Here is a 27,428-nt window from a genome sequence, read left to right on the forward strand (position 1 = left end):
CTCGATTTGGAAGACCCAGGAAAAGAAACCTAGGCTGGGCGCTTGGGGCAACAGAAGCCGGTGAGCCTCCTCTGCTGGGCTTCAACACCGAGGGAGGTCCCAGCAGAGGGAGTGGTCCTCAGTTCCAAAGGCATTGCCCATTCTGCTCTCATCCCCCATTTAACGGGGTGCCTGAGTCCAGTTCACCGTGCTGGGTGCGGGAGAGGGGCCAGAAGCTTTCAGGCCCCACACCTTCTCCCCCACAAAGGTCCTCTGCAATGCTCTTTCTCCCTCTATTTCTACTCTCTACCCCTATCTCTGACCTGGCTCTCGTTCTTAGTCCCTTTCCCAGAAGTTTCTGAGTCCCTACTTTTTGTTCTGGGAGAAAGCAGAGCGCAGACCCCTGATAAGCAAGGCGGTTGGGTAAGGGGCCCAAACCACCTGAAGGCGGGCGCTTGCTTGCACAAGGAGCCGCTAGCCCTCGAGCCTTCGGGGCGGGGCCGGGCTGGGCTGTCGGGGGAGGGCTGTGGGGAGGCGGTGCTGGCGCAGCCGGACCCCCGGTCTCGGACAGCGCGGCGGGCACCCGGGAGCTGACGGAGGCCACAGCGAGGTGAGGACCCCGATCCCTCGGGCCCAGCTTCTCTGACTCCACCCCATCACCTCCTCCGGGAACTCTGTGGGCTCCCAGGGCCCCTCAGTGTCGGCTCCCTTCTCCTCCTCTCCTTCCTCCCTGCTGCGACCCGCCCCTCCTTGTTGCGGGGCCTCTGCCCCCCTCCCTCTTTGCCTTCCTCAAAGTCCGCTGTGCCCCACGGGGACACGCCCGCACCTGCCGCCTCCAGCTCTCAAGCACCTCCTGGCTCCCAGACAGTGGCTAAATGCCCTTGAGCCCAGACTGAGTCACCCACCAAGAGAGGGGAATCTGACTCCGGGTCCGAGGCTTAACACCGCAATCCCCAGACGGGCCTTGGGAATGGGAGCTAAGCGTAGAGAGGCCAGAACTGGCCCTGAGATGGAAAGGGAGCCCTGGGCTAGAACCCAGTAGGAGAGCATCAGGGATGGGAGCCGCGGTAATAAAGGCAAACAGCAGAGGCCAGGCAAGGGTCAGAAGTGGCCAGAGCTACAGATAGAACTTACCACTTGGTTAGAATATCGAAGCCTGACAAACTGTATACTACAGAGCAAATCCAGAGGAGAGAGACAAAGGTAAATTTTGAGAGATGGAAGTGGAAGTGGAGCCAGGACAAGAACAGGACGGGGGAGAAATGAATTTGAGATGGATCCAGGTTATGGAGCAGGATTAGGGGTATGCTGGCCCAATGGGGCAGGGCTAGGGTAGGGAAAAGGCAGGCTCAGAAAAGGAAGGTTTGGATGGGGGGCAGGGGAGTTCGCATTGCTGAGTTAGAGTTTGGGTGTCTCTGTGTGTGTTTTCACACTGCTGAGTCTGTGTATGCGCGTGTCTTCATATAGCTGAGTCTCTGTGTTGTGTTTTCACACTGCTGAGTCTATGTGTGTGTGTTTCCACACCACAGCTAAGTCTCTCCCTCTTTCTGTGTGTGTGCGCGCATGCGCGTGTGCATGTATACATGCATGTACATGCGTGGGGAACAAAGAACACCTAGGACTAAGACTGCCTCTCCCCTTTGGTCACTCATTTGTACAGCCAGGTTCTCCACCCATCTCTGTTCCTAGGTGGCCTCTGCGCAGGCCAGGACCCCACACACTGGGATTAGTAGGGGCCTTCTGGGTAGCCTGACCACAGCAGGCAGGATGTGGGGGTGGCCAGGCTAGAAGGACAGGAAGGAAGTCTGAGGAGAAACAATAGGTGGAAGGGGAGGAGGAACTGGGAATGACCAGGATTAGGATGTCCACCCTGAACCTCAACTCTGGAAACTAGTGTGAGTGAGGCTATTTCTCCTTCTCCCTCTGTGGCCTGCCCCTCTCCTGTCTTACTCCACAGCTGGATCTGGCCAGCTCAGTGGCCTCTGCTTCTCAGCCTCCTCACCCGGCCCTGCCCTGTAGCACACTCCAGCATCTTGTTCTGTGCTTACTCAGCTGAGTGCACAGAAAGCAGGAACAGAGCACAGAGGCAGACACTTGGGGACCTACACCAGCACCCCTTGCTGCGAGAACGGGCCTCAGTCTAGTCTGTTCTTACCTCCTGGGATGGCTCTGTCCCCAGATCACAGCCTTTGGGCATTCCTCTTTGAAAGAAGACTGGAGGCTGGTACTCCCCATCCAGGCCTCAGATGGGGTAGGGAGGGGGATCTCAGCCTGAGCCCTCCCTTCACCCTGCGCCTCCCCCCAGCAATGGCCTGAGAGCCCATGGCTGCCCCTCAGGACCTGGACATCGCTGTGTGGCTGGCTGCGGTGCATCTGGAGCAGTATGCAGACACTTTCCGGCGGCATGGCCTAGCTACAGCTGGTGCAGCCCAACGCCTGGGCCACGAGGAGCTGAGGCATTTGGGCATCAGTGCTACCGGACACCGGAAACGCATCCTGCGCCTGTTGCAGGCCGGCTCTGAGGGTTCCCTGGATTGCCAGGAGGATAGTACCATGGAGCCATCTCCCAGCTCAGCCCCTGATGACCAACCCCCCAAGCCTGTGCCCAAGCCCAGGACAGTGTTTGGGCTCAGTGGCCCTGCCACTGCCCAGAGGCCTGGACTGAGCCCAACCCTCCGGGATCCAGAAGTATCCAGGGACTCAGGGCGCAGCCAGAGGTCCTCCCCTGTCCATCCTTCCTCCTCTGAGCAGCCTTCCGTCCCGAATACCATGGAGATGATGCCCAATGCCATCTACTTCGGTCTGGAGTTAAGAGGAGGGGCCCAGGCAGCTCAGGACAAGTGAGTTGGTTTGCTACCTGGGAATTTGATCCTGAGAAGAGGAAGAGATCAACGGGGCATGAGGGCTGTCCTTTCCCCTTAATAATCAACAGAATTTCTTTCCAGGACTCCAGACAGTTCCCAGGCCACTGCCCCAACCCCTGCCTTCAGGCCCACAATAGGCACAGGTAGGCAGGTTGCTAGAGAGGAACTGTGCCCACCTGCATCTCGGACACTCACCTGACTCCCTCTCCCCTTTCACTGCCTCTCTCCTCACCCTGGCAGTGCACATCATGGATCCTGGTTGCCTGTACTACGGTGTCCAGCCTGTGGGGGTCCCAGGAGCCCCTGACAAGAGAGATGGCAGAGGTGTCTGTCAGGACAGGGCTGAACACAGGTGAGTTCTCAGAGGGACAGTGGTGGGGGAATGAAGGAAGCTTAAGGAGCAGTTGAGTTAGCAATGGTGGCCGTGTGTCCAGTTACGCATCAAATGCGCATTGAGCATTCCCTTGGTGGCAAGCAAGCACTAAAGATGGAGGGCATATACAACTGACTCATTTTTGCTCCCAGGCAGCTTGTGACGCAATGGGGCAGACAGACCACAAAAGAAGTATGTAAGCAAATGATACATAATTAAAATTCAAAAGTACTGCTCTCATTCAGCAAATACCAAACACTGAACACTGCTACATGCCAGATAAAGACACTTAGGGAAGTCAGTATATGCAGAATCCCTTTTTCAAAAAAGTCTTTTTCTTTGTGAAGGTGTATTTTTATTTAATGTGTATGGGTGTTTTGCCTGCATATATATCTGTGTAGTATGTGCATGTCTCGTGCCCTTGGAGGCCAGAAAAGAGTGTTAGATCCCCTGAGAATGGAGTTATAGATAGCTCCGAGCCACCCTGTGTACTGGGAATTGAACGCAGGTTCCCTAGAAGACCAGTAAGTGCTCCCAGGAGCTCAGTCATCTTCTTACAGGAAGATAGTTAATAAATGGTTTTGTGTGTTTGCATTTCAAGACTCACCCTCAGACCAGGCTGGCCTCAAACTTGGACAGCCACCTGTCTCTGTCTCCTAAGTGCTGGGATTGAAAGCTTGCACCACAACCACCTAGCAAATGTTACTTTTTTATACAATGTAGTAGAAGAGGTTTAGAGAGCTGGGGGATGGGGAGTTAGAAAGGTTTGTAGCTTTTCACTGAGTTGTTGGACGATTAAAAAATATCCTCTGTGCTGAGGATTGTATTCAAATGCTGTCCTCTGTCTACACACACACACACACACACACACACACACACACACACACACGGAGGTGGGGCACAGGTATACAACGGAGAGGGAGGAGAAAGGGAGGGGGAAGAGGGGAATAGAGGATAACATTTGAGTAAAAAGTTGAAGGACCTGAACTGAAGAACTGGCTATGGAAAGTTCTGAAGGCAGAGGGAATGGTGGGAATACAACCTGGGGAGATGCTGGTGCAATGGGAAGGCAGTGGTGTGGCTGGGTTAGGTGGGTGTGACTGAGAAGGGGAGATGGCAGAAGGAAAGGGGCCCCAGGGGTAGGACCTACACTGGTGGTCACTCTTACATTTAGTGGCATGGGAAGCCACCAGAGAGTTCTGACTTAGATCGTGGCAGGACGCTCTATTTGCTTTGCTGGGAACGACGTGGCGGCAGAAGTGGCGGAGGCTGTTAAGAGTGTTTCCTTGGGGGCAGTGATCTGGGCGAGCCATCTCAGCGTGCAGTGGTGGGAGCAGAGCTGATGAGAAGTGGCTGCATTTTGAGGGTAAAGTGTCACACTGCGTTGGTGCGTGAGAGGAAGATAGCAGCCAGGCATTAGCTATGGGGGCCTCATCGTGAGCCTCTGCTGTCCTCTTTGGTAACCACTAACCACATGTGATTGCCGAGCCTGTGAAACATGCTGGTCTGCACCCAGAAGAGCTGGGAACGTCAAACGTCTGCCAGAACTTACTGCCAAAAAAGTGCACTAGATGAATGCAACGTATATAGAAAGAAATATCTTAGTAATTGTTTAGTGTGTGAGGGGTGTGTACATATGTGTACATATATGTGTGCACAGGTGCCCGTGCCCGTGCATCCGTGTGTGGAGGCCAGAGGATCATATCAGCTGTCTATGTATTTTTTACCCTTTTTTTTTCTTTTTTTGAGATGGGTCTCTCACTGAACCTGGAGTTCAGAGGCTAGGTTGGCCAGCAATTGATTGCTAGCGACCCACCCGCCTCTGCTCCTCATTGCTGGGCTGCAGAAATTCAGTACGGTGCCTGGCTTTTCATGTGTGCTGGGGATTTAAATTCATGTTGTCATGTTCATGTACCAAGAACTTTATCCACTGAACCATCTTAGTGATGTTTACATTAATTGCATACTAAAATATTACATTTGGGACATACTGGGTTATATAAAATAGGGACTACTAAAAAAACCTATTTTTTAAACATTTTAAAAATTATTTTATGTGTATGAGCGTTTTGGCTGCGTGTATATTTATATGCCGCTTACATGCCTGTTGCTCTCAGTGACCAGAAAAGGGTGTTGGATTCCCTGAAACTGGTTTTATGGGTGGTTGTGAGCCATCATTTGGGTGCTGGAGATCAAACCTGGGTCTTCTGTGAGAACAGCCAGTCCTCTTGACTAAACTGAGCCATCTTTCCAATGCCAATATTTTTTTCTTTAAGTTGCTAAATTACATATATAGTCCTTGTTGATTTCTATTGGATAACGCTGTTCTGAGCACGTAAGAGTTCATGGAGTGTGGTCTGAGACAGGAAGACTGCTTCAAGAAAGAGGGGGGAGACAGACCTGGAACTCTGCTTCAGACATGAAATGTGAGGTGTTTAGTAAATCCAGGAGCCAATGACAAATAAAACCACTACCATATCTACCTACCATTTGGGTGGGCTATCTGAGCCAGAGATTTCAATATGGAAACTGTCGACATTTAGAGGGAGTGTGGAGGGAGAAGAGACCCAGTCCAGAGCCTCAATGCCCTCCTGCATCCAGAGGTTTGGGGAAGAGAGTCATTAAATAGACTCAACTAAATAGTCAGAGAAGGAAGATGATGTCATCGAAGCCAAAGGAAGGACGTAAGGAGGAGGGAGAGGTCAGCTGTGTCCTGCTGCTGAGTGGGTTGATGCTTAATAAGTCTGGACGGAGAATGGACCTCTGGAATCATGTAGGTCACTGGGGACTCTGACAAGGAGTGGAAGGGGTGAGAGCCCGATTAGTGCATTTAAGAAAGAATAGAGGGAAACCGGTAGGTGGTCGTGCACACCTTTAATTCCAGCACTAGGAGGCAGATCTCTGAGTTTGAGGCCAGCCTGGTCTACAGAGTGAGTTCCAGGACAGCCAGGGCTACTCACAGAGAAACTTAAAAAAAAAAAAAAGAAATAAAAGAAAAAAAGGAAAAATAAAATAAATCGAAAGGGTTAGAAAATACAGACTATATTGCTGTACTTCTCTATAAAGAACAAAGATTTAGAATGACCATTAATGGCAGGAGTGAAGTGAAGCAAACAGTTTTGTTTTGATTTTTCTTAAGATTTATTTATTATGTACACAGTGTTCAGCCTCCATGTATGCCTGCAAGCCAGAAGAGGGCACCAGATCTCAGTACAGGTGGTTGTGAGCCACCATGTGGTTGCTGGGAATTGAACTCAGGACCTCCCGAAGAGCAGTCCGTGCTCTTAACCTCTGAGCCATCTCTCCAGCCCCTCGAAGCAAACAGTTTTTATATGGAAGGTTGTATGTGACTGTAAGTGGATAAGGACAATTTGGTGGAGAGGAAGGTGGGAAAATCCGCAGTGATGTCTTTGTGTAGGTGAGAGTTGTGAAATCAAGTGCATGGGGGAAGAGCCTGGCGTTAGACGGGTGTTTATTACAGTCACAGGAGGTAGGCAGAGTATGTGCGTGAAATTGGATTGACGTGGCGCTGTGAGTCTGTGGGACTCTTGTCTGATTGCTTCAGTTTCTCAGTGCAATAGGAAGCAAACAGGGTAGAGTAGTGGTTCTCAATCTTGGTTGTACCACAGCCTGGGAATGTTTAAAACTACAGGTGTCCGAGCCCAACTCCCAGAGATAAAAATTTCCACGGACTAATATTTGTTAAAGTTTCCCAGGTTTTGTACTGCCAAGGCTGAGAACCATTGGATTAGTACAGAAATCTGTCCTTTGTAAGAAGATGCCATAGGCAAAGACCTGGAGGATGAGAGAAGCATAGCAAATGCGTTTCAGGCAAAATGTGCAAAGACCCTGGAGAATGGAGAGAGAGTGGCTGGACATAGCAAGCAAGGGCAAGGTGGAATAAGATGAAGTCATGGGACTTCATTTTGCAAGTTCTTGTATGTAGCTCATGCATAGAAATCTGCGTTTATCCTAACTATGAATGGGGCATTATTGAAGTTTCATGTAGAGGAATGCAGTGATCTCATTTGCATTTTTCAAAGAGCACTGGTGACTCTGAGAGAAGGGACTGTGGGAGGGAGGACAAGAATGAGAGCAGGTGGCCATTTGGGTGATTTGCTTCATGCCAGTGAGAATCTTTGGGAGCTAAGTCGGGGGAAGAAAGCCAAGAACATCTTGGAGAAACAATAGCAATAGTAATATGCTGTGTGTGTGTGTGTGTGTGTGTGTGTGTGTGTGTGTGTATGTATGTTGATGAGCTATGAAGGACCATGTTAGGATGGCATTTGCACATCTTTCCTACTTCCAGAGGAGAGAGACTGACATTTCCCAGTAAAACCTCCAAAAACACACAGGATGAAGCTTCATGACAACACTTTGGGTTGCTAGTTTCTTTACCCCATTTCTTTACAAAGTAGATCTCGCACCTGCCAGACATACGATGGGTGCTTATGGGTAGGGGTGGGGAACTTACCAAGAGATTGTCAAGGGCACCTAGTTTGACTTGTGTTCCTCTTGTACCCATAATGCTCAGCAGGCAGGATCCGGAGACACGGGAAGATGCTGGCTATGCCAGCCTCGAGCTACCCGGGGACACCATCCTTTCAGTACCCACCCATGATGCAGAAGAGACCAGTGAGGACCTCATTTCACCCTATGCCAGCTTCTCCTCCACCGCAGATCGTCCCATGCCGCTGCTCAGTGGCTGGCTGGACAAACTCTCACCTCAGGGGTAGGGCTGCTTGGAAGGGAAGGGAGAGGAGAAGGGATTAGAGATAGGTAGGGTACAGACAGGTTCTAGGCCGAGTGATCGCCCACAGTACGCATTCCCAAACACCTAAGTGATCTGGGCCTCTTCCTTCTTCAGAAATTATGTGTTCCAGAGACGTTTTGTGCAGTTCAATGGAAGGAGTCTGACGTACTTCGGCAGTGACAAGGTAGGGGGCTGGCGCTGCTACATGGATACCAGAGAGGGAAAGACAGGGAGGCTGAGGACTAGAAGGATGGGAAACCTAAGGCCGCAGCTGCTCACTGTCAGCATCTGAGGGAGCTGGCTCAGCAGCTGTAACCATGTGGCATTGAATGCTAAGTTCATGAGTTCGGTGCACGGAGCTCAGTTCTTGTCCCCCTGGATTCCTGGGCTTTCTCTGTAGGATCCCTTCCCCAAAGGTGTGATCCCTCTGACTGCCATTGAGATGACCCGAAGCAGCAAGGACAACAAATTCCAGGTCATTACCGGCCAGAGAGTGTTTGTGTTCCGCACAGAGAGTGAGGGTGAGGGTCCGAGCCCACTGGGTTAGGGCAGGAGGGAGGCTAGGTTAACTAACGCACATCCCACTGACCTGCTTCTCTGTCCCCACGGCCCACCAGCGCAACGTGACTTATGGTGCTCTACACTGCAATCCTGCCTGAAGGAACAGCGCCTCCTGGGCCACCCCCGTCCCCCTCACCCACCACGACCCCTCCGCACCGGCATGTTGGAGTTGCGTGGACACAAGGCCAAGGTGTTTGCTGCCTTGATCCCTGGAGAGTTGGCGTTGTACAAGAGTGAACAGGTAAAGAGAGCTGGGCAGGAGCTGATGAGCCTGGCTTGCCCGTTCTGGACTCTAACAGTGTTGTGCACCCCTGACCCCGCTAGGCCTTCTCTCTGGGCATTGGGATCTGCTTCATTCAACTGCAAGGCTGCAGTGTCCGAGAGACCAAGAGTCGAAGCTTTGATCTGCTCACACCCCATCGTTGCTTCAGGTGGGGCCCAGACTGGTGGAAGGCGAGGCTAGGGTCTTCTCAAGGGAGATCACAAAGGTGCAGAGGGCTGGAAGCCTCCTCCAGGGGTTATCAATGGGTAGAGATGACGAGTTCAGTGAACAAGGTCAGGATGTCAGGAAAGGAAGATGGGATAGCTCAGTTGTTCCAGTTGCTTGTCTAGCATGCACAGAACCCCAAGTTCAATCCCCAGCATGACATAAATCAGGCATGGTACTACCTGCTTCTGATCCCAGTCCTCAGAGGCAGAGGTTCAGAAGATCAGAGTCATCTTCAATCATATAAAAAGTTTGAGGCCAACCTGGGATAGATGAGACCCTGACAGAAATTAAGTAAGAATAATAGTTCTGACCTAGAAGTGGCCTCTAGTAGCTCCTGTAGGAATGGCCATTGGGATAGGATGTGGCGGGAGGTCCATGCCCATGGACTGGCTGTCCACCCCTCAGCTTCACAGCCGAGTCTGGGGGGGCTCGACAGAGCTGGGCGGCCGCTCTGCAAGAAGCAGTAACCGAGACCCTGTCTGACTACGAGGTGGCTGAGAAGGTCTGGTCAAACCGGGCAAACCGACACTGTGCAGACTGTGGGGCCTCCCGCCCGGATTGGGCTGCCGTCAACCTGGGGGTGGTCATCTGCAAGCAGTGTGCAGGTGAGAGGTGAACCTGAGGCACAAACGGGGAGGGGGAGGAGAGGGACTGCTGGCTGGGGGATGCTGGGCGGGACTCAGAGCACTCTGACACACGGCTTTCCCATACTTTCAGGCCAGCACCGGGCCCTGGGCTCTGGGATCTCCAAGGTGCAGAGCCTGAAGCTGGACACGAGTGTCTGGAGCAATGAGATAGTGCAGGTGAGGGGTCTGAGGGAAGCGGTGGGGAATGGAGAGGGAGCATCCAAAAGCAGACTTGGGGTCCAGCTTGGGGATGAGGCTGTTGGGAGACTTTTGAGTTCTGGTCACTCATCTTGGCCTCTTGTCATTCTGCAGTTGTTCATTGTCCTGGGAAATGATCGTGCCAACAGCTTCTGGGCAGGGGCACTACCCCCAGGTGAAGGGCTGCATCCAGATTCAGCCCCTGGCCCTCGGGGAGAGTTTATCTCCCGCAAGTACAAGCTGGGTCTCTTCCGGAAGCCCCATCCTCAGCATCCAGATCATAGCCAGCTTCTACAGGTAGGAGGGACAGGTCGGTGTACATGGGGGATGGGGTGCAGTCTGTATTGGAATGCCTAGACCTGGGTGGTTGGTAATGGCTGCTTTTGGTGATAAACTGGAGGAGCTCTTGGGTTGTGGAGGAGGCTGAGAGAGATCCTTCCTTCCCTGTAGGCACTCTGTGCAGCTATGGTGGGACCCAACCTGTTAAAGAACATGACCCAGCTCCTCTGCGTAGAAGCCACCGAGGGAGAGGAGCCCTGGTCCCCTTCAGTCCTCAATGGCAGCTTGCTTAGTCTTCTACCATCAGGTCATCCTCTCAAGTAACTCCCTAGGAGTTCCCACACCCAACCTGTGACTCGTTTCTTTCAGGAGGGGCCCATTACCTCATTCTCCTATCTATCGCAATGGCAGGCTTGGCAGTTTCCTAAGCTCTCAGACTTCCCGAGGTCAAGGGATGAGCGATAAGACCCTGAGGTCACTGCCTAGAACAGAATGTGCCCAGGTGTTAGTACCCTACCATCTTGACAGTATCAACCTGCCAGGCAGGTCTCAGCTTCCTGGGGATGTTCTTATTGCTGGAATAAGTAGCTGGTTTAATGATTTTTGGCCTCCACTTATCAGACTGGATAGGTCAGGACACTTAAAGATGGCCGTGCTCTGGTGTGCCCACCTAGAACTGCCTGCCTGGTTGGGTGGCTGGTGGGGAGAGAAGTAGGCGAACACTAGGCTAGAGGCCTGTCTCTGTCCTTTCCTCCTGTGGCACTCTGGGTAGTGAGGGACTCAGTCCCACTGGGCTGCACTTCATGCTGTTGGTGGAACTGGGTCCCATGGTCTGGTCCCACTGGATGCATTTTCCAATGGAAGTCCTGCCATCCCTGCACTGTCCTCACCTGATCCCTTCTTCCCCTGGCAGACTCCTCCCCTGGAGTATACAACGAAGTGGTAGTGCCCGCTTCTTACAGAGGCTTCCTATACTGCGGTCCCGTCAGCAACAAGGCTGGAGCCCCACCCCTCCGCAGGGGCCGGGATGGTGAGCAAGCGGGAGCCAGGGGATGGGAGGAGACAGGTTAGGGCTAATGTGTTGCAGAGAGATGGAAGGACAGAGCTGGGATAGGAAAGTGCCCTGGAGTGGACTAGGATGCTGGAGGTCGGTCAGGTCACAGCACTAGATGACAGTCAAGAGATTCTGCTCTGACGTCAGACTCTCTGGGTCAAATGTCCACTCTGTTCCCTCCTCCTTGTGTGACTCAGGCATGCTGCACAACGGCAAGCCTCAGTTTTCCCATCTGCAGGGCAAATGTTTAAATACAAACCCACTTGCCAGAATGACTGTGAAGATTTCGTAGTATCAGCCATAGGAAGAAGGCTTGACGTAAAATAAGTATGTGGGAACAGGGACTGTGACACGGGGCTGGTGACAGCTCCTCTATCTCTCTTCCACTTAGCTCCGCCCCGCTTGTGGTGTGTGCTGGGAGCTGCCCTGGAAATGTTTGTATCAGAGAGCAGCCCTGAACCTCTCAGCCTTCTCCAGCCCCAGGATGTTGTATGCCTGGGTGTAAGCCCCCCACCTGCTGATCCAGGTGACCTTGACAGGTGACACTCCCCTCTCCATCCCGCTCTTACCAGTACCCAACCTGTCAGTGCCCTCATTACCCCCTGCTATTCAATTCCTGACATCATCTATCCTTCAGGTTTCCATTTTCCTTCGAACTCATCCTCACTGGGGGAAGAATCCAGCATTTTGCCACAGACGGAGCAGACAGTCTGGAGGCCTGGATCACTGCAGTGGGCAAGGTGAGGAGAAAAGACCCCTCTCCAGCAGCTCACAGTGTCCCCATCTCCACCCACTCCCACCCTATTCTCTTCTAACAGGCAAAGTTGGCTGAGTACTTATTCTGTGCCTGTCCCTGTGTTTTAAGAAGTACTCACTCAATGTCTCATTTAATTTTTATAACAATCTTTAGAGGTATTTTTGATGATCTATTTTATGAAAGGAAACACAGTCTTAGAGGTTAGGAATTCATTCGGTTAAGGTCACAGAGCTAGGAGGCAGGGCACTAAGATTCAAGGAATTTTAGCCTGTTATTCTTGCTGCCATCTTCCTGTCCTCTCGTTTTCCAACAGGCAAAAGCTCCTTATTTTCCCCCTTCAATGAAACAGGGTCTTGCTATGTAGGACTGGCCTTAGACTTTAAGCAATCCTCCTGCTTCTGCCTCCCGAGCACTGGGATACTAGGCACGCGCCATCATGGCCAGCTATAAGTACTTTAATAAATCTTACTTTCTCCATACCTCGACAAGTCGGTCTCTGTATTTGAGCCTCCTTTCCTGGAAGTAAAAAGTTTAGGCTCAGAGCCAGACACCCTGAGATCTGAGTCCTACAGCTTAGCCCCAGGAGCTCTTCCATGTCTGTAGGGTGGGTGTAAAGGTTCACCCCTAGGGATGAGGGTTAAGTGACATGTGAAGCCCACACACAGTAAGCCCTCTCTCTGTGGGCGTTGAAAGAACGGTGGTGGTGACGCTGATGATGACGACAATCGCTCCCATCCTAAAACGGCTTTTCCCCCGAGTTCTGTTCACCTTCAACTTTTCACCCTGGTACCTTCCTTTCCTCCTGACAACTTCTCAGAAAGCTGTGTGCAGCCCGCTGTTCCTCCTTAACCCCTTGTGGCTGCCTTCCTCTGCCTAGACTCTCCAAAGCTGCTCCCCTGAATGTCATTAGCAACCTCCCATGTCCAGAGGTCAGGAGCCATACCTCTGGCCTCCCTGTATCATCTCTGCCGCAACTGACACCCTGTTTACCCTGCTGTGGTCTCCTGACTGTTTGTTCTATCCATGATAGGGTATGCACAGAGCTCGAGAGGAAGCATTTTGAATCTTTCATAACAGTTTGTCAGAATGATTTTATTTGTTGAATCTATACAAGTTAAGAATTTGTTCTTTTTTCTTTCTTTTTTTTAGTATTTTTTACGTTTATATATACATATGTATATTATATGAATGTGTGGCCTGTATGTGTGTGTACGTGTGTGTGTGTGTGTGTGTATGAATGTTTGACCTGTATTATGTATGTATACAGTGTGCATGCACTGTGCCCACAGAGGTCAGTATAGGGCATCAGATCCCCTGGAGCTGGAGTTGAGGATGGCTGTGAGCCACCATGTGGGTGCTAGGAATCGAAACTCAGTCTTCTGCAAGAGTAAACAAGTGTTATAAACCACTGAGCCATCTCTCCAGCCCGTCTTTGCTTCTTCATTTTAATTTTCTAGCAGTTAATTTTTACTGTTTTTGATGAAAAGTATCAGTGACAGATTGGAGCTCTTAAAAAACAAAACCAGGCCGGGCGGTGGTGGCGCATGCCTTTAATCCCAGCACTAAGGAGGCAGAGGCAGGCAGATCTCTGTGAGTTCAGGCTAGCCTGGTCTACAGAGCAAGTTGCAGGACAGCCAGGGTTACGAAGAGGAACACTGTCTCAAAAACTGAAAAAAAAAGAAGGGGGGGGGGAGACAGCCACACAAGGTCTCCCGTATGCTGGAGCAAACTGAATGAGTTTCTTCCCTGTCTGTTCCTCTCCCTGGACCCCTGTCTTTTCCCTTCTTTCCCTTCCCACCCGTGTCCACTTCTACCTCCACAGTGGTTCTCCCCGCTCAGCTGTCACCAGCTGCTGGGTGCTGGGTTGCTGCGGATGGGACGCCTGTCGCTACGGTCCCCCTCCCACGCAGGCCCGGCTCCTGGTCTCTGGCTGTCAGGGTTCGGCCTCCTTCGTGGTGACCACCTCTTCCTGTGTCCAGCGCCAGGCCCTGGTCCTCCAGCCCCTGAGGACATGGTGCATTTACGGCGTCTACAGGAGATCAGTGAGCAGGGGTGTGGAGAGGGCTAGAGGGTGGCCATGGGCAACAGCGAGACGGAACCTTTTTTATTTGGGAATTCTTATGGGAAAGAACAGAATGTAATAGCAGATCTAGGGTCTGAAGTCAGACTACCTAGCTTTGGACCCCATTCCCATGAGTTCCAAGCTTGTGTCCTTGGAGGAGTTACTCAACTTTTCCATGCCTTGGGTTTTTAATCTTAAAATGGACAACATAAGACCTTTCTCCAAGGACTAGAATGAGGTTCAAATAAGGAAATACTTAAACACTTTTATCACAGAACCTGGCAGGAAGCAACTTGTAAGTACTCAATAAATATTATTTGCTGGTTGGGGACCAGGATGAGGGACTATGTGTGTGTCTTCACTGTTGCCTTCTGGAAGAGGAACATGCTAGAATAATGCAGTAGGACTCTGGGAACAACAGACCTGAGTCTTAACTCAGCTTTGACCCTTTTAGCAAATTATTTAACCTCTGAGCACTCGTATATCACATGGGTGTACTAGTGTGTAGTTTACCCGTGGAGCATTGTTTGTAAGGCTGCTAACCTGGCACCTACATACCTATGAGTCTTCATTATGATGATAATGTTCAAGGATTCTTCTTTAGGTGTGGTCTCTGCAGCTGAAACTCCAGACAAAAAGGAGCACTTGGTCCTGGTAGAGACAGGAAGGTAATGTTCTACTTATCTGTGATCCTTTGAACCCAGCTTCCTCCCACCCCTTCCTTCCTGCTTCCTCAAAGTTGCTTCCCCTGTTTAGGGAACTATCTAGGCTTGGTGTGGTTGCCCCCTGCTGGTAGCTCTGAGAAGTCGGCTCCTTGTGTTCCTCAACTTCTGTCTGATCTCTGGAGCAGGCTCTAACTCAGGTTTCTCGGGTCTCAGGACCCTGTATTTGCAGGGTGAAGGCCGGCTAGACTTTGCAGCGTGGAACACAGCTATTGGGAGTGCAGCTGGAGGGGGTGGCACAGGGCTGCAGGAGCAGCAGATGAGCCGGGGTGACATCCCGATCATTGTAGACGCTTGCATCAGTTTCGTCACACAGCATGGTGAGTGGGTGCCGACTGACAATGAGCCAGTGGGGAGGGGTTGGAGAAGGCCGGTGTGCGTGCGTGTGTGTGCGCGTGCCTGCGTGCGTGTGTGTGTGTGTGTGTGTGTGTGTGTGTGTTACCTGGAACGCAAGGCCAGCTGGCCATGTGACTCTCTGAGCCTTAGTTCCCTCATCTATTAAATGGAACCATCAGTCCCCATATTCCAGTCTAGTGTGACAATGAGATGGTGTTTGTCAAACCAAGAGTACAGGGCCCAGCAGGCTGTCCCTGCTCAGAGGTGACACTGGTACAGAGGGCGAGAGGGACACAAGAAATGTGAGGATTCAGAGAGATGGTGGACTGAGAGGAGGCGTCTATGAGGCAAGGGCTAAACTGGGCAGGACAAGATCCCCGAAGGTCTGAACAGAATAGCTCTATGGAAGAGAGAATGTCCAGGATTCTTGGTCTTTGTGGAGTCTGGCCTAATGAATCTACATCCTGTATAAACATTTTTTAGGAGGCTGAATATTGAAAAAGAAAAATTCTTAGGATACCAAGGTGGTTACAGAATCTGGGTTCTATCCCCAGCATCAAAACCAGCCAAGGAAACAAAGGAGACAACTGGGCCTACTACAACTATTCAGTAATTTGAGGTAGAAGGAGTCCAAGTTCAAGGCATTAGGTTATGAAACAAGTTCAAGGGCAGCATAAGCAACTTAGTGGGAGCTCATCTCAAAATACAAAAAGGGCTGAAGGTATTGATTATGGATAAGGTTCTTATCCTGGCATGGATAAGAACCCAGAAACTCTGTGTTTAATCCTAGTATTGAAGGAAAAAAGAAAGACACCTTTATGACCATACAAAGAGTTGTATTTACAGTCATGGGCAGTGGATAGATAGTGGCTAATGACATTCTCCCCACTTTGGCGGTAACCTCATCCAGTGATCTTACACTCACCAGCTCCTCGCTCCCTTTTTAGCTTCCCTAGTATTCAGTCTGAGGCCTCAAAGGAAGGCCCGAGATGGACACACCTTCCCCTCCAAGGTCTCTGCATGGCAGTACTCATTTGACAGCTGTTGGTTCAGGTGCTACCACAGGGCTGTCGGCGAGGAGGCTGGGGGAACAGGGAAGGCCCTGCGAGGCTCACAGGCTACTGGGAAAGATGGGTATTAAGAAAACAAACATCATCAGCTCTTGTTATTTGCCGGAGTTATGTTCTACAAAGCCACTGCAAACACTTAATTACTTGAATACTGACTATCAGTCCCAGGGGAGAGGCAGGATGAGAGTTCTCGGAACTTCTGGTCACAAGGTTTTTACCAACCAGTTCACAAAAAAACAAACAAAAACAACAAACAAACAAACTTGTTTGGCATGTTTTGTTGTGTAAAGGCAGTTTATTTAATATATATGGTTGATTCAGTGACACTCAGTTCAAGCTCAACATCAGCACAAACAGACCTGAATAAAACTTATTTAATGTTTTCTGTAAACCACATCACAGGGTCCTCATGCAACACTACCTCATGCAACAATCTACATACTCTTGAAAGGGCGTTTTCACCAGCAAAATCACCAGCAGAAAGAAAAGGAACACATGACTAAATATTTCATAAAAGGGATGTGGCTGGGGCCACAGCTCAGTGGCAGAGTATTTGCCTTGTATGTGTGAGGCCCTGGTTTCCATCCCTAGTTCCTCAAAAAGAAAAAAAAAGGATATTTATTAATAACCTGAGACCTTAGCTAGGAGCATGTGTGTGGGAGAAAGAGCTGACCTTTTCTTTACTCTGTCTATGTTACAAGTTAACCAGAAGTGCACAGGCTCTCTGTAGCCACAGTTTCTATATCTGTATACTCAGCCAACTAAACACAGAAATTTGGAAACAGTTGTAGTGACTATATATATTGGTCATTCTTTACATCATATTAGGTATTATAAGCAATCCAGAGATGATTTACATCTCTGTGTAGTGATATTTCATTTGTATTTTATTTTTTTAAATATTTATTTATTTATTATTATGTATACAATATTCTGTCTGTGTGTATGTCTGCAGGCACCAGATCTCATTACAGATGGTCGTGAGCCACCATGTGGTTGCCGGGAATTGAACTCAGGACCTTTGGAAGAACAGGCAATGCTCTAAACCACTGAGCCATCTCTCCAGCCCCTTCATTTGTATTTTAATAAATAAAGCTTGCCTGAAGATCAGAGAATAAAACAGTCACACTGACTGGTCAGCCTTACTGACCAGGCAGTGGTGGAACACATGTTTAATCACAAATGAAATATCACTATAGTTACGTGCAAATGCACCACTTCATATAAGAAACTTAAGCATCCATAGAGTTGGTCATTTATGGGAGGACCGCTGAATCCAATCCCCCATGGATACTAAACAATGACTTACTGATGTTAGGGTTACAGATAAATTTTGTTGATCAGGTGAATGCGCAGTTTTAGAGGATGTGGACAATGTAGTCAACCATATTGTGATTTCAGAGAGTATTTCATAAAAATAAAAGTGGGAGCTACAGCCTGATGGTTATGCCAGCATGCTGGTGAGGTCAAGAAAGGACTTTCGGGGACTGGAGAGATGGCTCAGCGGTTAAGAGCATTGCCTGCTCTTCCAAAGGTCCTGAGTTCAATTCCCGGCAACCACATGGTGGCTCACAACCATCTGTAATGAGGTCTGGTGCCCTCTTCTGGCCTGTAGGCATACACACAGGCAGAATATTGTATACATAATAAATACAAATAAAAAAAAGAAAAAAAATAAGAAAGGACTTTCCAGCAGGGAGTTGAGAACCAAGACTGGTCTAGCAAGTAGCTGAGACCAAGCAGCCACATAGCATGGGGTTGATCATCAAGGGGCTGCTGGGTGGGTGCTCTGTCTTCACACAATATTGAACAGGGGCTATTGGTTGTTTTCAGGGCTTCGGCTGGAAGGTGTCTATCGGAAAGGAGGTGCTCGGGCCCGCAGCCTGAAACTCTTGGCTGAATTTAGGCGGGACGCCCGGTCAGTGAAGCTCAGACCACGGGAACACTTTGTAGAAGACGTTACTGATACGCTCAAACGCTTCTTTCGAGAGCTTGATGACCCCGTGACCTGTGCTAGGTTGCTGCCTCGTTGGAGGGAGGCTGCAGGTACTTCTGAGACTCCACTGGGATCTCCATTTTCTTCTGTCAGCATCCACAAAGCTCTCGTGTGGAACTGGTGCATGAACCCCCTCCTCAACATTCCCCACCCTGGCTGATCTTGGCTTGGGGCAAGTCCTAGTATGCTTTCTACTAATGTGATGAACATCATGATGAAAAGCAACATGGGGAGGAAAGGATTTATTTGTCTTAACATTTCCACATCACGATCCATCTCTGAGAAAAGCTACGGCAGAAAGTCAAGCGGGAATCACGGCAGAAAACTGCTTACTGGCTTGCTCCCGATGGCTTGCTCAGCCTTTTTTCTTACACCTGTCCATGCATGGCACTACCCATAGTGCACTTGGCCCTCCTGCATCAATCATTAATCAAGAAAATGCTCCCACAGACATGCCCACAGGCCAGTCTGATGGAGACAACTTGTCAGCCGAGGCTCGCTCCTCCCTGGTGACTCTAGCTTTGTGTCAAGTTGACAGAAAATGTCACAGTAAAGAAGGAGGCAGAGAGAGAGAGAGAGATCCATGCTGGGTTTGTTTCTCAGAAAGTCTCTGCTCTCAGCCTCCATCCTCTTCCTGGTTCCTCTCCAGCTCTCCTCTTCTTTATCCCTAGAGCTTCCTCAGAAGAATCAGCGCCTGGAGAAATACAAGGAAGTGATTGGCTGCCTGCCTCGAGTCAACCGCCGAACACTGGCTACCCTCATTGGGCATCTCTATCGGTCAGTATGGTCCGGCCTTCTCAACTTCCTTTCCTGATCCTTCACACTTTAAACCGATGCCACGATCTCATTCGTTCGTCAATTTCACGAATAGCTGTTACGTGAGGGTGGCAGCTCAAGGTTCAGAGAATGGATTTAGGGACTACAGAGACTTAGGTTTTAATCAGGTCTTCCATTCTAGCAATGTGACTTTAGGTTGGTGTCTAAGTCAGGGTTTCTATGGCTGTGAAAAGGCACCATGACCGCAGCAACTCTTATAAAGGAAAACACTTAATTGTGGTGGCTTGCTTGCAGTTTCAGAGGTTTAGTCCATTATCATCATGGTGGGAAGCAAGGTGGCAGCTGAGCTGAGAAGGTACAACAGAGAGTATGTGGTCTTAAGGCCTGAAATGTTTATTCTCGCCCTTTACATAAAAACTGTGATACTTGCTCTAGTAATGACCACCTGTACCTTAACTAGGTTCCTGAGATCGTCAAAGCTCCTTGAGGTCAATGCTGTCTTGTTCACTGACTTAGCCTAGACCCTAGCATACAGTAGAGGGGTAATAAGTGCCTGCCCAATTAACTAATGTGTTGGTGAAGTGGTGAGCATGGACTGGACTCAGGACCCAGATATTCTCTCTCTCTCTCTCTCTCTCTCTCTCTCTCTCTCTCTCTCTCTCTGCAGGGTGCAGAAGTGTGCGGCTCTAAACCAGATGTGCACGCGAAACCTGGCCCTCCTGTTTGCACCTAGTGTGTTCCAGACGGATGGGCGGGGGGAGCATGAGGTGCGGGTACTGCAGGAGCTCATCGACGGCTACATCTCTGTCTTTGACGTAAGGCTTTCCTAACCCTGCCGTACAACCCCTCCACCTCACCCCTGTGGACTCAGCGTCTGGACCCTCATCCCAAAAGCCCTCACCTACCCCTGGATTAGCACCCCCCTCCCAGAGTCCTGGGCTTCCTTCTCCCACTAATTCAACCCCCAACGTCCTCTCATCATTAATTCTTGGCTCTTCAGGTCTCTGACCTTCTTCTCCAATTCCCCTTTGACCTTGATATGTGCCCCGCTTCCCTCCTTTCCTAGCAGCCCTGGAAATAACTTTTGGCCCTTTTGCAGATTGACTCTGACCAGGCAGCTCAGATCGACTTGGAGGTCAGTCTCATCACCACCTGGAAGGATGTGCAGGTAACTTGCCCTGCCTTAGACTGCCCCACTTAGACTGCTCAGTGGGGCAGGAAGGACGACATCACCACAGGAACCGAGCCTTCTGCCTGCAAAGCTTCCTTTCAGCCTGTCTTCCTGCACATTGACTCTTGGCTCTTTGGTAGATGGGGAATCCCCAGAACGAACTGCTTTGGGTAGTGTATTTGGTCTTCTAGTCTACCGTGAGGATTCTTCAGTATTTCACTTTCTCTGTGGTACTGAGTACTAAAACAAGGGCCTCACAGAGCCTAGGCAAGCAGTCTCTCACTGAAATACATCCCCAGTACCCTACTTCTAAGTGCAGGAGATCTCAGGAAAGCCAAGTTTAGTAATCCTAGCACTTGGGTTGTACAAGGAGGTAGGAGGATCAAGAGTTCAGCCACAGAGACCTCTGCAGGTCAGGGAAGGGAATGCAGCTCAGATTATATACTTGCCTAGCATGCATGAATACCTCAATTGGATCCACACAGCACCACACACAAAACCAAGCATGGTGGTGGCACATGGCTGCAATCCCAGCACTTAGAAGGTAGAAGCAGGAAGATCAAAAGTTTAAGGTCATCCTCAGCTACTTAACTAGCAGTGTCAGGCTGGATCTACATGAAACCTGTCTCGGAGTTCAAGGCCAGCATGAGTCCTTGGGGGATATGGGGTGGGGCAGGAAGAATATTGTTTAAAATACAATAACAAGTACTGTTGAGGACATCCTATGTTCCAGGAATCTCTAATCTCATTTTAGCACCACAAACTCCATTAAGTAGGTAGTCTCATTTTTTTTTTTTTCAAATAAAGAATTGAGGCTCTTGAGTCACTTCTTCGAGGTCATAGTGGGTGAGTGGCAGAGAAGGGACATAAGCAGTCTTGACTGCAAACCTCTTCTTGAAGCCATTGCATCTCACTGTCTGAGGTGGCACCACATGAGGCCAAACCTGCAGTCTCCCAGGTCTGGAGCTCAAGTCAAGGCCCAAGGCATGCTGGGAGTGAGGGCTGGAAGGAGACCTTTGTTGGAGGAGCTACAAAGGAAGCATTCTTTCATCCTGTATTTTTGTAACCTCTGTGTCCTCCTCTATCTCCCCTCAGTTGTCCCAGGCTGGAGATCTCATCATGGAAGTTTATATAGAACAGCAGCTCCCGGACAATTGTGTCACCCTAAAGGTCAGTCTTTAGGGACTGGAGGGGAAGGGGAGAAGGGCGGGCGCAATGGTATAATCAACATGGTTTCTTTTGTGGGTATGTTAGGTGTCCCCAACACTGACTGCTGAGGAGCTGACTAACCAGGTGCTGGAGATGCGAGGGACAACATCAGGGACAGACTTGTGGGTGACATTTGAAATTCTTGAGCACGGAGAGCTTGGTGAGCACGATCACACATTTGTGTGTGTGGACACATGACCAAGGTCATCAGTTACTTCCCTGTTGCCAGATGTCATGGCCATTTTACTAAGTCAACTCATCCACATGAGAAGGTGCTCCCGTAGTGGATGGATTCCTTTTCTCAGTCTTCTCTTAGCTTCAGCAAAGGTTTCCCCTCTATCTCAAAGGAGGCTCCTTTTCCTTGTTTGCCCTGATTGAAGTGTTAGAAGAGCCAGAAGTCAATACTGGGCCATTTTTTTTTCTTTTCTACTTACATTCTTCCCCATGGCTTTAAATACCATTAACTGACACTCAAATTAATTTCAGTGAGCTGGAAACTCACTATGTAGATGAAGTTGGCCATGATCTTATGGAAATTCTCCTGCTTCTTTCTACCAAGTGCTGGGATGACAGGTATACCCTAGCATGCCTGGCTGACAGCCCACATTTTTATCTCCGGTTCAGATCTCTCCTCTGTACTATAGACTTACATATGCAGTTGCTTAGTGACACTGCCATTCCCACAGGCATTTCAGTACTGTCATTTCCTCCCTTGCTAGGCCCCTCCTCAATATAAAGCCCAAACTGTTCTCTGGCTTTTCTTTTTCAGCAAATAGTACCACAGTTCACTCAGCTCTCAGGTCCAGAAGTCTAAGAGTTCTATGCCCACCCCTCTTCATCTTCATACTCAATACAGCAATTAATTAGTCCTGGTGATTGCATTCATTTTTCTCCATCTCTATTGTTTCCACCTCCCTAGTCAGAGTCACCATTATCTGTCTGTCTCCCAATAGGAACCACTGAACTGCATGGCTCTAGACTGGGGAGGGCTAGACAATGTTCCGCTTTTGCCTCTCTACAATCTGTTTTCTGAAGAGTAGTCAAATGAACATTTCAAGTATAAACCAGATCACATGATTCCTATGGTTAAAACCTTCTGATGGGTTCCTAATGAATTTGTGATAAAACTCAAAGTCCTTATGGCCTGCGAACCCTTGAATGCATGGCTGCTGGTTATTTCTAAGAGACCATCCCACATCAGCCATCCTCTATCTCCTCTGTCTCTTTGCCAGAGCATGGTACCCTCTCTCCACCGTGCTGAGGACTGCACATAGGTGTTTGAGGATGGAAGGCAGGTGTGCACCACCGAGTCCCGTGTATCCCTATTCAGGCCACACTGACTGTTTAGTTCCTCCGAGAAGACTTTCTTGACACATGGCATTTGTTCTTATGTTTGCTCCTATAAGATCTGACCTGAAGCTGTGGTGGTGCACACCTGTAACCCTAGTAGTAGGGAGGCAGGGACATGTGGAGGACAGTCTGTTCTGGCTTCCAGGCCAGACAGGGCTACATAGTGAGACATTATTTCAAAGCAAAGAAACGTCCCAAACCCAAATCAAACAAATAAATGAAAATATCATCCATGATCTTATGTAGTTTACTTTGCTTAATCTTTTAATAGGTTGGTGAGCCTTGTCTACAAATGCAACTTCTAACAGGCCTTGCCTGCCTAGCCTACCTCACTGCTCACCCGCTTTTCCCTTTGTCCCTTTGTTCTCTATGTGTCTCTTAAATATTATTTATTTAAAAGTGATTATTGGGGGCTGGAGAAATGGTTCAGTGATTGAAAGTGCCACAGAGGACCAGAAGTTTGTTCCAAGTACCTACACTGGGTAGCTTACAACTGCCTGTAACTCTAGCTTCCAGGAAAACACACACACACACACACACACACACACACACACACACACACACACAAATTAAAAATAGATCCTTTTTTTTTAAATTATTGCTGGTCTCTATTTTGCTCGATTACCCGTTTACTGTTGGCTCCTTCATTAGGCTGTAGCTTCAAGAAAGCGGGCCATATGTATGGATCTCCCCACTGTATCCCAGGGACAGCATATCTGGCATAGCATCAGGGTTAAAATAAATGTCTGTGATTAGATAGGTGGAGGAGATGAGGTGGGGGCTCCAGTCTTTGGCTAGCTTTTCTGATTACTACCTGCCTCGGTCAACATTTCCCTTCAGAGAGGCCACTGCACCCCAAAGAAAAGGTCCTAGAGCAGGCCCTGCAATGGTGCCAGCTTCCAGAGCCCTGCTCAGCCTCTCTGCTCCTGAGAAAAGTCTCCATGGCACACGCTGGCTGCCTTTTCACAGGTGAGCCTCCTCCCCCAGCCCAGCATTCCTCAGACCTCTCTCCCAGTAGCCTCCACCCGGCATTGCTCTTCTGTGCCCAGGAGTCCGGCGGGAGAGCCCACGGGTGGGCCTGCTACGGTGTCGTGAGGAGCCACCTCGCTTGCTGGGAAGCCGCTTCCAGGAGAGGTTCTTTTTGTTGCGTGGCCGCTGCCTGCTGCTGCTCAAGGAGAAGAAGGTGACACCGCAGGGCGAGAGGGGTGTAATGTTGGGTGGCCAGTCAGGCAGCAGGGGCTGTAACGGTACCAGCCCCTGGCTCCATAGCTCATATCCTCGCCAATCTCATTGCTTCCCTAATGTTGCCCTTTCTGACTCCACGATCGCATGTTCCACTGCACCCATGGCTTATTGATCTTCCTAACCACCGTGTTCTTGTACCTCTCGATCTTAACGCCTCTGTTCATGTTCTCAGAGTTCTAAACCAGAACGGGAGTGGTCTCTGGAAGGTGCCAAGGTCTACCTGGGAATCCGCAAGAAGTTAAAACCTCCAACACCGTGAGTGCTCCTCCCTAGCCCTGACTTAGAGCTTTCCTGTCATTATCTCCCTGCCTTTTGGTTATTCTTTCACTGATCCCTTTGCCTTTCAGGTGGGGCTTCACTTTGATACTGGATAAGGTACACCTGTGAGTACCTCCTAACTTGCTAGCTTCTTCTCTGGCTCCGCCCTGCTTCCTGTCTGTGTGCATGCGTGTGCCTGCGTGTATGTGTTCATGTGTGCGGAGATCAGAGGTAAACTTCAGGTGTCATTCACGAGGACCTGGGGCTTGCCAGTTAGGCTAGGCTGGGAGCCTCAGAGAGCTGCCTGTCTCCACCTCCCCAGCTCTGGGATGATAGGCACTAGCCACCATCCCAGCACCAGTTTTTCTTTTTAATCAAGAAGATTTATGTGTATGGGTCATTTTGCCTGAATTTATATCTGTGTACCATGTGCATGTCTGTGGTCCCCAGAGATCAGACCCCTGAAACTAGGGTTACAGGTGGTTATGAGCTACCACACGGGTGCTTCGAGTTGAACCCAGGTCCTCTGGAGGAGCAACAGGAGCTCTTAACCACTGAGCCCTCTCTCTAACTGCTCCTTTTTGACATGGTGCTGGGAATCCAAATCTAGTCCCTATACTTGCATGGCAAACACGTTATACGAACTGAGATCTCTCCCCAGCCCTTCCCTGTCCTCTTTCCTCTACTGTCCCCTTCTCCATTCCTTCATGCTTAGTGCTAGGACTCTTTCTGCTTCCTGATTCCCTCTGTTCATCCGCAGCTGTCTGTCCTGCACTGATGAGGATGAGATGTGGGACTGGACCACAAGCATTCTTAAAGCTCAGGTGAGGAGAAGGAAGAGACTGAAGGCTGGGCTTCTGGTACCTTTGGGGACCAGCCATACCCCCCCAGTGCCTCCCAGGTCCACTAGTGCCAACACCTCACTGTCTCCTCAGCACGATGACCAGCAGTCGGTGGTTTTACGTCGTCGTTCCTCCTCTGACCTTGCTCGTCAGAAGTTTGGCACTATGCCCTTGCTGCCCATCCGAGGAGATGACAGTGGAGCCAGTCTTCTCTCTGCCAACCAGACCCTGGTGAGCCCCTACCCCCAGCATGTCCTAAACAGCCGATCCCTGCCATTACCTTTGTCATGCTGCAGGAGGAGACAGCGTGCCTGCGTGCCAGATGCCCACCCACTCGCCACGACCCTCCTGTCCACATTCTTTGTGCCCTCACTTCCTGCCTCCGTCTCCTGTTGTCTTACTTTGTCTCTGTCTCTCCCTCCCCTCTTCCCCGCTCCACCTGTGTCCAGCGGCGGCTACACAACCGGAGGACCTTATCCATGTTCTTTGTGAGTATTGTGCTTGCTCTGGCTTTGTGTCTATCCCTGTGTGTGTTCCACGCTGCCTATGCCCTGGTGCACTACGTGTCTGTTCTGAGGCAGGCTGTCAGTAACAGAGGAAGACAGTGAGGGGTGATATGATAAGGGAAGGAGAAAGTAACTACAAATCTGAGAAACAGAAGAAAGGGGGTTTAAGCAAACGCATTCTGGAGCCAGATAGATCTGGATTCAAGCCTCACCAACTACTATTTCCTTACTATGTGATTCAGGGCAACTTAACCCCTCTGCATGTCACTGTCTTGCAGTTTGACCCACTTGCATGGGGTTGTTGTGACGTCATATATGTCAAGTATTTTGTAGTGTCTGACTCAAGGAAGAACTTGATCAAGGATTAATAATACCGTAACTCTAACACTGTGCCCATCCTCGGCTGTCCTATTCCCATACAGCCAATGAAGTCACCCCAGGGGTCTGTGGAGGAACAAGATGAGCTGGAGGAGCCTGTGTATGAAGAGCCAGTATATGAGGAGGTCGGGGCTTTCCCTGAGCTTACCAAGGACACGACCGCCTTCTCTTCCACATGGGAGTGGACAGCCAAGGCAGAGTCGCCCCTTGCCAGCCACAGGTCCTTTGATCAAACCCCCCTCTCCAAAGCAAACATGTTGGGCCAGGAGGAGAGGATGCCTGACTCTTCTCCAGGCCCCCATTCAAAGACCAGTCCTCAGGCACGGGGATCCCTGGAGGAACAGCTGCTTCAGGAGCTTAACAACCTCATCCTGAGGAAGGGAGAGCCTGCTACATGTCCAGAAAGTCCTTCTCAGCCCATCAGTCCCCAAACCCCCAGCCTGACTAGCCTTCCAACACAGGCACCCAGTTTACCCACCCAAACTCCCTGCACTACCAACCCACCCTCCAGCCAGCCCCTCACATGACCCTAGGGCCAGCAGCTGAGGAGGTAGGTAACCAGAGGAGAAGCTAGGCGCTCACCATGGCAGACACCACGCGGGGCTTCTTCTGCCCCTGATGGATGACTCTGGAATCCAGTATGGTACCATGGAAGGAGCACTGGACTGAGACCTGAGACTGTGTCTCAAGGATGATCATGGCCCCTTTCTGGGCTCAGCCCCTTTATTTGTACTATGAAGTCACTAAAATAAAAGAGGAGCAAACAGCAAATTATGCTTCTGAGCAATAAGCCCTAATACTTTCCCTTAATAAGAGCAGCTCCTGTTTTATATATTTGATACAGTGCTTCAGTGAGAGGTGTGGGGAATAAGGACCGTTGTACTGCATTAAAGAAAAGCATACATTTGGAAGCTAGAGATATGCATGAGGTCCAAATCTATCTTATTCACTTTCCATGTACTGGAAACCCTCAGGCCCTAGAGTGGGGTGACTGGTTGAAGTTGGGAGCTAGGGCAAAGGGGAACCAAAAAAGAATGGGTCTCTATTAATAAACTTTGGAACCAAGAAGGTCATTTTTCATCTACATTCATTCATTCATTCATTCATTCATTCATTCATTCAACAAATAAATACTGAGCATTAAATTGGTGCCAAATACAATATAAACAGAACAAACAGGGTTTTTGCTCTTACGTGGAGCCTGAAGAAAGGAAACAAAATACACACAGGCTGGGCGGTGGTGGCACACGCCTTGAATCCTAGCACTAGAGGCAGAGGCAGGTGGATCTCTGTGAGCTCCTACAGAGCAAGTTCCATGACAGGCTCCAAAGCTACAGAGAAACTCTGTCTTAAAAACCCAAAATAAAAAAAGAAAATACACACAGGTGAGTTTGGCATTTCAAAGAATCTAAGCGAGAACTTGAGTGATGTGGATGGGACCTTTACACTGAGTGAGTGGGAATGAAAGAAAGCTCTAGGAGCAGAAACAGAGGCAAGGAGCTGGATAAGGAGAGCGTGAAGAGCAGGCAGCAGGAGCAGGCGTCATGTGCAGTGCAGCAGGAGAGGCCTTGG

General features: G+C 49.8%; 1 protein-coding gene across 7 annotated transcripts; it reads left to right on the forward strand.

Moving 5' to 3' along the window:
• Arap3 (ArfGAP with RhoGAP domain, ankyrin repeat and PH domain 3) lies at positions 1-26,928 on the forward strand. Of its 7 annotated transcripts, none has more exons than XM_075968813.1 (33): positions 1-60; positions 2,285-2,819; positions 2,925-2,986; positions 3,084-3,195; positions 7,751-7,948; positions 8,084-8,153; positions 8,370-8,490; positions 8,587-8,771; positions 8,855-8,961; positions 9,426-9,625; positions 9,738-9,823; positions 9,959-10,141; positions 10,295-10,430; positions 11,037-11,153; positions 11,569-11,716; positions 11,815-11,917; positions 13,757-13,976; positions 14,601-14,664; positions 14,875-15,038; positions 17,958-18,170; positions 18,792-18,897; positions 19,565-19,712; positions 19,997-20,065; positions 21,164-21,238; positions 21,323-21,437; positions 23,468-23,596; positions 23,677-23,810; positions 24,045-24,127; positions 24,220-24,255; positions 24,891-24,954; positions 25,066-25,203; positions 25,422-25,460; positions 25,901-26,928. In XM_075968813.1, the coding sequence occupies exons 2-33, from the start codon at positions 2,302-2,304 to the stop codon at positions 26,381-26,383; spliced, it is 4,626 nt and encodes a 1,541-aa protein (XP_075824928.1). In that variant the 5' UTR covers positions 1-60; positions 2,285-2,301; the 3' UTR covers positions 26,384-26,928. The 7 variants fall into 7 exon arrangements, with proteins under 7 accessions (XP_075824928.1, XP_075824931.1, XP_075824927.1 ...); XM_075968816.1 differs by lacking the exon at positions 1-60 and adding an exon at positions 506-589 and having other exon boundaries at positions 7,754-7,948; XM_075968812.1 differs by lacking the exon at positions 1-60 and adding an exon at positions 526-589.
• The last annotated feature ends 500 nt before the right edge of the window (positions 26,929-27,428 follow it).

Source organism: Microtus pennsylvanicus, chromosome 4, assembly GCF_037038515.1.
Source record: "Microtus pennsylvanicus isolate mMicPen1 chromosome 4, mMicPen1.hap1, whole genome shotgun sequence".
Classification (NCBI taxonomy): domain Eukaryota; kingdom Metazoa; phylum Chordata; class Mammalia; order Rodentia; family Cricetidae; genus Microtus; species Microtus pennsylvanicus.

What these genes read in the sequence shown, in the direction of transcription:
- Arap3 (XM_075968813.1), top strand. Translation starts at nt 2,302, where the DNA reads ATGGCTGCCCCTCAGGACCTGGACATCGCTGTGTGGCTGGCTGCGGTG. An exon ending in GATCCAGGTGACCTTGACAG is followed by an intron (nt 11,717 to 11,814) that starts GTGACACTCCCC and finishes TCTATCCTTCAG; the next exon opens with GTTTCCATTTTCCTTCGAAC. An exon ending in CAAGCATTCTTAAAGCTCAG is followed by an intron (nt 24,955 to 25,065) that starts GTGAGGAGAAGG and finishes CTGTCTCCTCAG; the next exon opens with CACGATGACCAGCAGTCGGT.